Source organism: Bos indicus x Bos taurus, chromosome 11 (genome assembly GCF_003369695.1).
Source record: "Bos indicus x Bos taurus breed Angus x Brahman F1 hybrid chromosome 11, Bos_hybrid_MaternalHap_v2.0, whole genome shotgun sequence".
NCBI classification, from domain to species: Eukaryota; Metazoa; Chordata; class Mammalia; order Artiodactyla; family Bovidae; genus Bos; species Bos indicus x Bos taurus.
In genome coordinates, this window is record NC_040086.1 from 71,997,970 (window position 1) to 72,010,805 (window position 12,836).

General features: G+C 53.1%; 2 protein-coding genes across 4 annotated transcripts; both read left to right on the forward strand.

Moving 5' to 3' along the window:
• Positions 1-906: 906 nt before the first annotated feature.
• Positions 907-10,894, forward strand: MPV17 (mitochondrial inner membrane protein MPV17). Of its 2 annotated transcripts, none has more exons than XM_027555825.1 (8): positions 907-977; positions 1,462-1,534; positions 7,748-7,863; positions 8,081-8,173; positions 8,268-8,363; positions 8,614-8,646; positions 8,901-8,953; positions 9,961-10,894. In XM_027555825.1, exons 2-8 carry the CDS (start codon positions 1,465-1,467, stop codon positions 10,028-10,030), a joined length of 531 nt encoding a protein of 176 aa, XP_027411626.1. In that variant the 5' UTR covers positions 907-977; positions 1,462-1,464; the 3' UTR covers positions 10,031-10,894. The 2 variants fall into 2 exon arrangements, with proteins under 2 accessions (XP_027411626.1, XP_027411625.1); XM_027555824.1 differs by having other exon boundaries at positions 975-1,037.
• Positions 10,895-10,999: 105 nt separating this feature from the next.
• Positions 11,000-12,645, forward strand: UCN (urocortin). 2 transcript variants are annotated; one of them, XM_027555826.1, is made up of 2 exons: positions 11,000-11,816; positions 12,082-12,645. In XM_027555826.1, the coding sequence occupies exon 2, from the start codon at positions 12,095-12,097 to the stop codon at positions 12,482-12,484; it is 390 nt and encodes a 129-aa protein (XP_027411627.1). In that variant the 5' UTR covers positions 11,000-11,816; positions 12,082-12,094; the 3' UTR covers positions 12,485-12,645. The 2 variants fall into 2 exon arrangements, with proteins under 2 accessions (XP_027411627.1, XP_027411628.1); XM_027555827.1 differs by having other exon boundaries at positions 11,700-12,645.
• Positions 12,646-12,836: the final 191 nt, after the last annotated feature.

Sequence of the window (12,836 nt, forward strand, 5' to 3'; positions counted from 1 at the left end):
CAGTCCATGGAGTCGGAAAGAGTCGGACACCACTGAGCGACTGAACTGAACTGAACTGAGGAGCCCAGTATGAAAACCATTTCACAGATGAGGAACTTCAAGTCTAGAGATGACCAAGGCTGCAAGCCCGCTTAGTTATGAAACCAGCGCCTAAACCTGACGTTCTGGAAGAGTCCTCTTTACGCAGCATTTCTAAAGGCTGCTGCTGCTGCTAAGTCGCTTCAGTCATGTCCGATTCTGTGCGACCCCATAGACGGCAGCCCACCAGGCTCCGCCGTCCCTGGGATTCTCCAGGCAACAACACTGGAGTGGGTTGCCATTTCCTTCTCCAATGCATGAAAGTGAAAAGTGAAAGTGAAGTAGCTCAGTCCTGTCCGACTCTTCGCGACCCCATGGGCTGCAGCCTACCAGGCTCCTCGGTTCATGGGATTTTTCAGGCAAGAGTACTGGCGTGGGTTGCCATTGCCCTCTCCGTTCTAAAGGCTATTGTGGACAAAACATTGAACTAGTCGGCTAGGAGGACGACAAACCCGAAACAAGACCCAGTTCCACCCATTCAGGAGCTCACAGTTGAGGCTAGGAAGAACTTACATTTTTCAAAAAGTAACACGCACATATAATTACGGCTAGCAAGTTTCCAAACTCTTGATTCCTGAGACCTAGAACTACGTCTGAACCTTGGCCAGTTCCAGGACACGGGAAAGGTGAGGGTCAATTCAAGTTAAGAGGCCCTGACACCGAGGAGAGAAGGGGCAGAAGGAGGTAGAGGGACCCTGGTGGGCTAGCGGGCTCAGCAACGAGACCTGGCGCAGAACCAGAAGGAACCCCTTTCTGCGGTTTCAGAGGCTGGGTCCACTCCTGTTCTGGCCCTGGACGCAGGGAAAGCCTAACAGTCAGCCGAGCGGACAGGGCGGGACTTGGGGCGGAAGTCCCTCCGCGCACTCGGGTCACGTGGGAGAGGCCGCGCTCGCGCCCAGGTGAGTAGCTGCAGATCCTCGGTCACAGGTTTAAAGAGACGTGTCCCGCGAGCGCCCATGGTGCGTGGGACCGTTGCAGGTTTAGGGAGTCAGGGAGTTTATTTCCGGCGTGGAGTTGGGCTCTGGAAGGATGCGGGCTGGTGCCGAGGCTCTGGAAGGATGCGGGCTGGTGCCAACTAAAAGTCTGAATCTGAGGACCCACAAGGCTCTGGGTGAAAGTCCGAGCAGACGTGTCCTGTGTGGTCCGGACGGAGACCACAGATAGCTCTGCTCCAGGGATGGGGGTGGGGTGGAGGGTGGCAGCCCCCGGGATTCTTCTCTTGGCCGATTGTCAAAGGCGACCCCTGTGACAGGAAGCTGTCCAGGAAGCCTCTGCCCCTTTAGAGCGGGAAGGAGAAGGAGTGGGCACAAGGGAGAAACAAAAGTCTCTTTAACTGTGAGGAGGGGCAGTGGGAGTGACCTCCCTCTCCTCTCGGCTTGGCAGGAAATGGCACTTTGGCGGGCCTACCAGCGGGCTCTGACTGCTCACCCGTGGAAGGTACAGGTCCTGACAGCTGGTGAGTGTCCTGTGGGACCTAGGTGATACCAGAGCAGGCTGATTTGGGAGGCAGAAGCTTGCTGCACACACTCCCTCCCCTCATTTCTTGCTTCTATTCAACGTCCTTGAAAGATTGGCTCTCACCCCAGTCTGTTTTGGAGGGAGGGTCCCCAAGGCTGTTTATAAGGAAAGGAGTAGGCATAGGTGACCTCGCTATAACATAGGATCTGAAAGCCCTCACAAACCTGAAGGGTCATCCCTTTAGGACAAAGGCATTGGCCCCAGGAGCCCTTAACTTAGAAAACGAACAGTAACAAAGGCTCCTTTAACAATTCACAGTGTGCAAAGCACTTTCAACACACATAAAGTCAGTGTGTTAAGATTACTTAAGTCCATGTTAGATCCCACACCTAATAAATGCTGGAATCAGACTCTTACCCCAGTTTATTTTTGTTAGTATTGTTCTTATTGGAAAATATATCTTAACACACAAAAGAATGATGAAGATATATGTGTGTAACATTTAAATAAAACTAAACTGAAAACTCCTGAATCTGTACCCAGTTTTGAGACCCCTTGAATGCCTGTCCTTAATTCATACACCCAAGAGATAATTACTTTTCCTGAATTTTGTTTAATATCGTTCTTTTGCTTGTCTTATAGTTTTACTGTCTATGGATGTATCCTCAAACAATATACTAATCGAGGATTTATTATTGCTCTAAATCCAGTGATTGAGTAGCGACCTCACAAAGGTAACCCAGTGATTTACCTGTATTTGTTATCATCTTTATTTTGCAGATTAGCTGCCATGAGAGGAGATGTCATAAAGCTTTGTTTTATAGTGAGAGGGATTGGAAGGCCTGTGACTGTCGAGGCAGTGCAAGGGTCACAAGGCTATGGTGAGGTCTTGCCTGTGTTTAGAGGAAGAGAACAAGATTCTAATGAGGACTGTGGGCTTCTGAGAGGAAGATTGTTAAAAGTGGTGAGGGATGGGAGGCCTACTGAAAGCCAGAGTACAACAGTAATCCTTCTACTGGAATAGCCCCATGTCAGCACTAGAAGCTTCATTGAGTGACTGGCCAAGGAGTCTTGCCCCTCCCTGGGCCCCTCTCCAGCCTCCTGTGCCCAGCTACCCTCCATCCTGTCCTCGGAGTGTCCGTCAGCCGGCATGACTCACCTGGCTGCGCATGCGGTGACTCATGCTGGACTGGGTGGCTGTGATGGGAACTGACACGCTGGGCCCTTTGCCCAGCCTCAGATTCCCTTGGGGACCCTAACTGCTGGAAGGAAGGTTCTCCCTCTCTCCCTCGTGGCCATCAGGAATAGGGAGGGGAAGGACCGTCCTTGTGTTTCCCTCCCCAAGGGATCTGCAGTGGATCAAGGTAGGAGCTAGAGCTCCAAGAGGTCCAAGTGCAGCTATGTAGCCGAGCTGGGGGAACTGGTGGTTGGTGCTGGAGCCCTGGGGCTCCACACTCCCAATCTTCCTGAGGCTGTACCAACATCTCAACCTGAAGCAACCTCTAGTTAACACTTTTCTCAGACTTTCCCAAACCTTTCAGAATCTTCCTTCGCTGCAGCTCAGTGTATTCAAATCAAACTGCAAATAAAGGGGGGAGGTGGATTTAGCTCACTGAGCTGTTTTTAGATCCCAACACAGTAGTTCCTAAGGTCCCTTGGGATAGCTCATCACACTGGAAAACAGAATAGAGATTTCAGACTTGGAGCTCAAAGACCAAGATTTGAATCTCCAAGCCATAACTCTTAGCTTTGTGAATCAAGACAAGATGATAAACCTCTCTGAGCCTTCGTTTCCTCATTTAGAATTTGAATTAAGTTATATGACCTCACAAAGTCAGTGTAGGGATTATCTCTGTGAAAAGGCTTTAGAAATCAAAAAGTGTTCAAGAAACTTAAAAGGTTCCAGGAGTTGGGCCTTTATATATGAGTGTTGGCAAGCCAAGCACAACAAGCTCTTCTTTTTGTAGTGGTGTTTGGGTTGGGTTTGTTCCACTTGCCATAAAGTTGGACTTGGATAGCCATCTACCTTGGTTCTCCAGAAAGTAGAGTCTGCAGCTTCAGGGCAGGTAGTTTGGTAGGAAATAATCCCATGGGAGGAGAAGGGAAAAAGGGACAGTCAATATAAGGATGCTTTATCAAATGGACATTGCTTAGGGCCCATGGCTACTCACCCCCTTAAAACTGACTGAGAGGCTCTTTTGAAATGCCTCTTAGGGTCTGTGGGTGAATAGTCTTTTCTGGAAACAAGGAGAAACCTTTACCCACCAGCTCCATCCTGCATTGGCCAGAGGTTTGCCACATGGAGTATGGATGCCCGTGTTCTGTGCTCTACCACACTGCCCAGGCATGATGATCCCCAGCAGTAGCTCTGCCCGAAGTATGGGGCTTGTCTCAGATGTGAGCCCCTTGTCTCAGGACAAGGACCCATCAGGTGAACTGCAGTGGTGACTGAAACAGATGATTGAATCAAAAAGATCTGAGTTGGTTCAAAAGAAGTGTCTGATACACCCAGTATGGGCCAAGTCAGAGTCAGGAACAGGGCAGCCAGGGCAGAGTCTGAATCAGCCTTCTCCCCTCCTTTTTTGAGGGCCCTTCCAGCCTCCAGTGGGCCCAGGGCCCCGCTCCATCCATCTCAGGCCACTCTAGTGCTGCTATGGAAGCTTCTGCAGACACTGGTTTCCCTGGAGTCTGAATGTGCGAGCTCAGCGGACATTAGAGACCATTCAGCCCGGCCCCTGAAACCAAGAAAGAAACTGAGGCATGAGAGAGGAGTGACATGCGTTTAGGTTTGTGGTCAGTGGTAGAGCTGCCATTAGAAGCAGGGCGCCCCCAGGGCACTAACCCTGCTTGGTCTGGGCTTAGGTACCTGAGAAGCTGTGGAACTCTCCATGTTATCTTATTTTCTAGCAGTGAGAAGGGCTCAGGCCTCTCGCTGCTGGGCTTCAGCTCCCTCGGGGCTCTGCCAGACCAAGCCCCTACCCCAGGCAGCTATTTAATTGTTGGAGACTCCTGGAGAGAAGTGAGACGGCCCTCGGGCCCCCTGCCAGCAGCTCCACCTGCCAACCCAGGCCTCTCATAGTCAAGGACAGCTTCCTGCTCCTCATTCCAACTTCCTGCCCCTCGGTTTCTTCATTTTCCATTCATACTTTAGTTTCCTGCATCTAAGATTCTACACACAAAAGCCAGGAAAGGAACAAAACAGGGGAAGTAGATAATTTACCCCCACCTGTGCCTAGGAAGTGGGCATGGGAAGTTGGGGCTTTTCCACTCCCTGGCAGAGAGTGGTCCCAGATAGATCTGTGCTCAGAGGCAGGCTCTCCCAACCCCTACCCCCTCACCCTGCTGAATCTGGTGGTGAGTGACGGCATGAGAACTGGCACCTACCCAGGGGCATGATGTCACAGCCGCGCCAGCGTCTGCCTGCTGGGCTCTGCGCCCAGCCTGGCACTGGGGCATCACTGCCCGGCAGCCCCTTGTCCTGCCCCATTGGGGCTCAGGCATTATGTCTCTGCAGGCCTCCAGCTCCAATACCCCTGAAACAAATCCAAGGAAAGGGAAGCCAGAGCACTGGAGGGTCCAGACCAACCAAATGGGTCCAAGAGGACTCCCTGAGCCTAGGGTGGTTTGGGTCTGTTTGGGTTTGGGGTTGGGGAAGGTGGGATGAGGAATCTGAAATGCCAGCCCTTCCTGCTCACACGATCACTTGGACCAGAAATGCAGGCTTAGACCAGAGCCTTAGACTGTGCTAGAGCTGCTGTTGGCCCAGGGGGCCTGATGATCTGTAGGCAGAGAAGGAGCTGGGCATGGTTCTGTCTGAAATGGACTGAACAGACAGGGCTACAGGCTCTATACCACCTCACTCCTGCTGCTGCCCTTTCACTTGGTAATATCTCAGGCCTGATGGTCATGGTTTGGGGGCCTGGAATCCACTTCTCTCCAAGGCTGCAGGCTTCCGGGACCTGGCTGCAAGTCAGGGACTTTGGTTTTCACTCCTGCTGTGCCTTTAACGTGTTGTGTGACTGTGGTAAGCCACAAAGAGTGAAAACGGATGTCTCTTTGCGACTCTTCCCTTCCCAAGGGTATTGCTGCTTTCCCTCCCCACAGGGTGACAAGAAGCGGAGGTGATCACATTCTGGGGAGTAGCAGACAGGAAGTGTGTTAATCCAGGAAATGTCTGATATGCGGGCCTTTGGGCCCTTGTTTGGGCAGGAAGCTTCTGTGAGTCGAAGCCACAGGAGCCTCTCTGTGCCCACTGGCATCTGAGCCCAGGTCTCTGCCTCTGCTGGGAATTCCTGGCCTCCCATTTCCCCTTGAGAGGAGGCCTGTGTTCAGGCCCCAGCTCCCTTCCTTACTAAGTCGCCTCATCTCTCAAAGACATTCAGTGGAGAGGTAACCTCTATCTTCCAGACCGTTTGTGAAGATTAAATGTGTGAGAGTCCTTTGTATACTGTAAACATCTTGCCAGAGTAGAATGTCAAACTTTTAGTCCTTTTATTTAAGCAGCGACTCTATTCCTGTTCCACCCTCCCTGGGCCTTTTCAGGGTCACGTGGCCATAGCAGCTCCCTCCTCTCCCTTAGTGTTCAGCTGGTGACCCCAAGTTGTTAGAGGGGACAGGGAGCTAAGTGCTAACTGCATGGAGGGGAAGAAACCTTCAGCCCCAGTGCTTCTCACACCTTGAGCTGTTGTGCACCCTTCAGGCCAGACTTAGCATTCTCCATGTCCTTCCCAGGGCAGTCCTGTTGTCTGGGGTGGTCCATTTGACATTTCTCCTTGGCTATTTTCTGAGTCCCTGCCAGGCTTGATGTGGTGAGGAATAAGAGAACAAACACATCTAGGATTCTGTCCCTGCTAGCCATGTTTTGGGAAGACCCTCTACCACTTCGGGAGTTTCAGGGAGAGGAGAGGCAGGGCTGCCTTGATGGGTATGCTTGGGGTCCCAGCAGCTGAGGCCAGCAGCCTCGGTCACAGTGGGTGCCCCTGCTCTCAGCCTTACTCAGCTGCCTCTGACGAGGCTACATGGGCAGGGCTGTTCCGGGGGTGCGTGGGGTGGGGAGCAGTGAGTATGCAGCCAGCACAGACGTCAGCACCAGCTCCGGGCCAAGGAGTGGGGTTGAAGGATGAGGATGTGTTTGCCCAAGGCTAATTGAGGGCACAGGGAAAGTGGTGGCTGCGGGGCTGGAGGGGGCTCTCATTACTCAGTGAGATGGACGGGCAAGCTGGAGGTCATACGGTTGCTCGCAAGTGGCCCTAGAAGTGTGTGTTTGCTATAAACCATCACCCACCATCACCGATGGGGGGGCTCTGTAAACAGTGATGATTTCTGTCTTGGTTTCTGGGTGTAGGCGTCCAACTAGGGCTGCTTGGAGCTGGGTGTCTGTGCAAGTGAGGGGAGGGCAAGTGGGTGCAAAGACCTGAGGAGAGATGGCCTTCGTGCCTGTTGGCAGCTCGGTTTGAGCCTGTGAATAGGAAGTCTGGGTCGACCTGCCTGTGCTGGGAGGTGACCAGACCCTTCCTTGCAGGGTCTCTTAGCAGCTCAGCCAGTCATCCCCTCCCTGGGATCATTTGAGTACTTCAGTTTTAGAAAGAGTTATTCTTGCTATTCTCTACAAAGAGAACTCCCAAAACCAAGATGAAGGACATTGGCCAGGGTCCTGCCTTCAGTGGAGGAGAAAAATCCTCAGGATTCCTTACCATTCTGCACATGATCTGTTCATAGTACAGCATTCTGGAAGGAATACCATCTAGGAAATCAAGCCACCTGGTTCTTCTTGACTCTGCCACTTACTATGTGCCACTTCCTAGGCCTTCATTTCCAAGCCTCTGGAATAAGGGGTTTGCACAAAAATATCTGGAAGGCTTTTCCAGTTCCAACAGTCAGTGCTTCTCAGCCCTCAGCACCTCGGATTCTCCTTCCTCTACCTGCGGTTTCTGAGGCTAACTTCCCTTCACTGCTCACTGCAGAGTTCTTGGCCCTGGCCTGCTCCAGGCTGCTCATCCCAGTTTCTAACAGGACACATGTGAAGTGTCACCATCCTTGGGGAGGTGTCACCATCCTAGAAGCAGTGGGAAGGGACTGGCCATTTCCCCCAGATTGAAGCCCTTGGCCTCCGAGTGCCAGAGCCTCATTCATTCAGTAGACTTACCTCCTTCCTTGGGATGGCAGCTTGTCCCTGGGAGGTGTCCTGATGACACCTGTGTACCCCGCACAGGGTCTCTGATGGGCCTGGGTGACGTGATCTCACAGCAGCTGGTGGAGAGGCGAGGTCTGCGGGCACACCAAGCTGGCCGGACCCTGACAATGGCCTCCTTGGGCTGTGGCTTTGTGGTAAGTTTTGCCAACAGCAGGGCTGCCGGTGGATTGGACAGTGGTCTCAGTTCCTTGTCATCCTTTGGTTTCCATTGGACCCTCTCACATCTAAGCCAGCCCTGAGTGTCTGCTCCCCCTGGGGGTTGGTTTCTAATACTTGAGGGCGCAGCTTTGTGATGTAAAATCCTGGTGTCTCCTCCACATCCCTGTTCACCTCTCTGGGAGTTCCTTTCAGGGCCCTGTGGTAGGAGGCTGGTACAGAGTTTTGGACCGGCTCATTCCTGGCACCACCAAGGTGGATGCACTAAAGAAGATGCTGCTGGATCAGGTGAGCGGAAGGCAAAGGGATTTGGGAAGGGTGAGCTGTGTTGCAGGAGGGCGAGGATTTAGGAGCTCACAGCACTTTAATTTCTCTTCCCTAGGGGGGCTTTGCCCCGTGTTTTCTGGGCTGTTTCCTCCCACTGGTTGGGACCCTCAATGGACTGTCAGCCCAGGACAACTGGGCCAAACTCCAGCGGGTGAGCTGGCCCGGTGTGGGGATGCTTTCTGGCTGGTGGACCGGCAGACCTGGGGGAATGATGCAGGGCAGGGTGGAGATGCAGGCAGAGCCCAGCTCTGGAGGAGAGGAGCTGGGAGGCTGTGGTGCAGTGGTGTCTTCTCTGAGCAGAAATCTGTGTGTGATACTCATGCCAGTTGGCAGTTGGCACCAGGAGGTCTGAGGTGCCCGGAAGTGCCGGTGTTCACTTGTTCCTTCTCTTGTCTCCTCAGGACTTTCCTGATGCTCTCATCACCAACTACTATGTAAGAGTTGGCACCTCAGCTGCCTCTTCTGCTTTCTTGAGTCCAGAAATGCCCAGGGATCAGGGGTTCTCCTGACACAAATCCCTCCATCGGGATTACTCCCTCATGCCCATGTGGGCACCATAATCAGGGAAGCACTCACCCAGTGCCATGTGTTTCTGTCTGAAGAAGCTGGAGTCAGACCAGGCAAGGCCGTGAGTCTGGCGTTGGGTGATGGAGGCAGCCCCCCAACCTTTCCCTTCTCTCTCTCGTAGCTCTGGCCTGCCGTGCAGTTGGCCAACTTCTACCTGGTTCCTCTTCATTACAGGTATGGCAAATCCCCATCCCACCCTTCAAGGAAGATGCATATTATGAACAGTTGGAGACAAAGTGATCCTCATTTTTAACCTTGAACTACCTTAGAACACCCCCCCCCCCGCCCCCACCCAGAACACCCTGCCCTGGTCAGAGCTCCTCAGACTCCTGAGCACTTTGTTCAGAATCTCGTATGTTATAGAACGTCCCAGAGCATCTGCCTGCTGACCTCTCATCTTCCTAGGGAGGATCTTGCTCCACAGCCCTCATCTCCATCCCACCTGGGCTCTCTACCTTTGATGGCCTGACTGTAGGGACAGTACTACAGCCTAAGTTAGGCAGAAAGGTAGACCAGAGTCAAGTAGGAACATGGTCAGGTTAGCCCACTGAAAAATATTGTTTTACCCTAAATAATCAGGGTAGTGGCTGAAAACTCAGTAAAAATAAATATAGTGAAAACAAGATGAGTGATTAAAATTATTGGAGGTGAGGGGGCTTTGGGAACAGGGGAAATCATGAAACTCTTCAGAGGAGACAAGGTCAGAATGGACATGAATAACTAAAAGGAATACAGACTTATGAACCAAATCAAACTTTAGAGTCATGGAAATGCTCTTTGAAACTAGAGTGAAGTATATTTAAAGTAAAGAGAAGGAGGTACTGCTTTATATGGCAGGCAGCACATTTTTGGAAGATGAGATCTCAGCTATACAAGACAAACGTGTGTTTAGAAGGAGCTTGGATGGAGTATGGATAAGGAGCCATGCACGGCAAGATGGCTGCTGGGGGCAGTTAACTTAGAGGCTCTTGTCCAAGAGACAGAGCTCTGGGCCAGCACGAGCACCTGAGCTGGTTGTCGTCTCATCTGAGCCACACGTCCCTCCATGGGGCTGAAGGAAGGAGACCTAGATCTGGACACTCTTGGAGATATTCGCTCTTTGTCTGCTGCCCTTTCCCTCCTCTCCCCTTGGCTTCCTCCTTATACTTCCTCTTCTTCATGGCACCGTCCTTGTTCCTTAGGTTGGCTGTGGTCCAGTGTGTTGCTGTTATCTGGAACTCCTACCTGTCCTGGAAGGCACATCGGCTCTAAGTCGGCTTCACCCCATCACTTCCGCCTTGTAGTGATGCACCTTGACCCTGGAAGGGTTGGACCACCTCCTCAAAGTGGGCACATTGATCTTCCCAGGGTTCGGTGGCTGGTCAGAACTTAATGGGGTTAGCACCCTGAAATGGCCCACTTGACTCTTTAATGTAACCTGACTCCTATTGAAATGGCTAAAACCCACCATAAAAATTCATCATAAATATTTGTTGAAACATATCATTTTGTCAACTTTAGATTATACGCACATCCTGGCAGATGCCACTTTTTCCCACTCTTCATAGACAGCTGTTTTCCTAACCCTTCCCAGCCCCAGTACAGCTCCAATTTTGGGGAGATCCCCTCAAACTCTTTATATGGTGCCTCTGTAAGTATATTTCTAAGTAGGTAATCTGGAAGCTGCAGAGGCAATGAGTAAGACCCAGCAGAAAATGACTGGGGAGTCTCATTTTCCAGGGTTTGGAAAGAAGTCTGGAGACCCCCAAACCCCAATCTTCTTTTACAGATGAGGACACTGAGGTCCATAGAAGTGAAGTGACCTGTCCACAGTGTGAGTTAGTAGCAGAGTAGAAACACGAACATGTGCTATCATCATTTGAATGTTTGTATCTCCCCAAGTTCATATGGTGAAAACCTAATGCCCAAGGTGATGGTATCAGAGGTGAGACCTTTGGGAAGTGGTTGGGTCATGAGGGTAGGGACCTGGTGGGATCTGTATGCTTACAAAAGAGGCCACCTGAGGAGACAGCAAGAAGCAGGTCCTCAGCAGACAGTAAACCTACTGGCACCGTGATCTTGGACTTCCCAGCCTCAAGAACTGTGAGGAAATAAATGCTTATCGTTTATAAGCCACCCAGCTTATGGTATTTTTGTTATAGCAGCTCAAACAGACTAAGAAACCAAGTTTTCTTACTTCCTACTCAGTGATCTTAACCTGGAGGTCAGCGATAAAATAATATTGCTGCTTTGATTCCCAGGAGAAAATTTAACTTGGCTAAACTTCAGCTTTGAGGCAAACCAAGAAGCAGATGGACCAGCCTTTGTTATCTGAAAGCACCCCGACTCAAGAGGCCCTCTGTTTTTGGCGCGTCAGTCAAACAGCCCTAGGATTTAGATCCTGGGGCGGGAAGAAGATCAAGAATCCTGGCAGCTCAAACTGTCTCTTGGGTAGGGTACCATGGTGGTAGCTGAATGCCAGCAGTGCCATCCTGATTGCCTTCATTTATAGAACAGATAGCTGGGGCAAGGGACTGGATCTGAGCAGCACAGCATTTTCCCCAAGGTCCCTGGCCCCTTTCAGAGGCTGAGCACAAAGCCAGCACCATGGACAGCACCACAGTCCTGCCTCCCTTTCCTGTTCCAGAGAAGGCTGGAGATCTGGACTAGTCTGGGGACTTGCCGCCCCCCCTAGTCCCTGATGGCTGTTCTAAGTGAGTGAAGGACTCTCGTGGCTCCCAGAACAATCTTTAAGCCCAAGAAGGCTTCCCTTTCTCTTGAGTCCGGTGTCATTTCCAGAGACACAAAGTCTGGTGTCCTCTGGCGCGCTCCTGGGGTCTCGCAGCCATAGGGTCGGACTCAGAGTTGCGGCCGTCATTGCTCTACAATCAGTGCATGTTCCTCGCTGACGTCAGCCGGAGCTGTTCTGGCGCTATATAAGGCTGGCGAAGGTCCCGGGACAGACCCCGTGTTCCCCGAGGCGCCCTCAGCCCTCCCCGAGGGACAGAGACTGGAGCTCTATCCTGCAGGGTGCAGAGGCTCTGCTCTCCTGCGAACTGTGAGTGGCTTCTGCGCGTCTGCCCAGACTCCCTCAGCACCAGGACAGCGCTCAGCTCACCCAACGCGACACCCCAAGAGGGAGGCAGGGAGGGAGAAAAGGGTGGCACAGGACTGGGAGCGGCTGGGGCTGGTGGGAAGGCTGTGAGCACCGGACGGCAGTCGCAGGGGCCGGGCAGGGGCGCTGGACTTGCTCGGGAAGGGGAGCGGCGTCCCCTGAGACTGCCCGAGGCGCACCTCACACTGCGCTGCGCCTGTGTGTCCAGGGCCGGCGGGACCATGAAGACGGCGGGACGCGCGGCGTTGCTGGCCGCGCTGCTGCTCCTGGCACAGCTGCGCCCGGGAAGCAGCCAGTGGAGCCCGGAGGAGGAGGCGGCGGCCGCCGGGGTCCGAGATCCGAGGCTGCGCTGGAGCCCTGGGACACGGAACCACGGCGGCGGGGCCCGCGCGCTCCTCTTGCTGCTGGCAGAGCGCTTCCCGCGCCGCCGGGCGGAGCAGGGCCGATGGGGATCCGGGACGGCAGGCGAGCGGCCGCGACGGGACGACCCTCCCCTGTCCATTGACCTCACCTTCCACCTGCTACGGACCCTGCTGGAACTCGCGCGGACGCAGAGCCAGAGGGAGCGCGCCGAGCAGAACCGCATCATATTCGACTCGGTGGGCAAGTGATCAGCGGGTCTGGGGCCCCGAGAATCTTGACCCCCAATGCTCCACCTCAGGGTTGAGACGTGAGCGACAGGAACTGACCAAGTCCTACAGGGCTAGAGCGGCCTAGGGATACCCTGAGCACGATCCGCGTTACCGGTTTTTAATAAAAGTGCTGAAGAGCAGTTGGCCTCTGTTATGGGGGCGCGGGGAGCCACAGAAGGGTGTGAGCCCATGGGAAAGTGGGGTCTCCCAGGCCGGCGAGAGGGAACCAAATGCTGTGGGAGGGCTCCGTGAGAACCGCTTTCTGCCAGGGTCCTGGGGTCCCCATCGTCTCCAAGTCTCCAGGAAGTCAAGACCCAGTGTCGCCGCACCA

Coding starts and splice junctions, on each gene's coding strand:
- MPV17 (XM_027555824.1), top strand. Junction 8,364..8,613: donor ACTGGGCCAAACTCCAGCGG/GTGAGCTGGCCC, acceptor TTGTCTCCTCAG/GACTTTCCTGATGCTCTCAT. Junction 8,954..9,960: donor CTGGTTCCTCTTCATTACAG/GTATGGCAAATC, acceptor CTTGTTCCTTAG/GTTGGCTGTGGTCCAGTGTG.
- UCN (XM_027555826.1), top strand. CDS start 12,095: ATGAAGACGGCGGGACGCGCGGCGTTGCTGGCCGCGCTGCTGCTCCTG.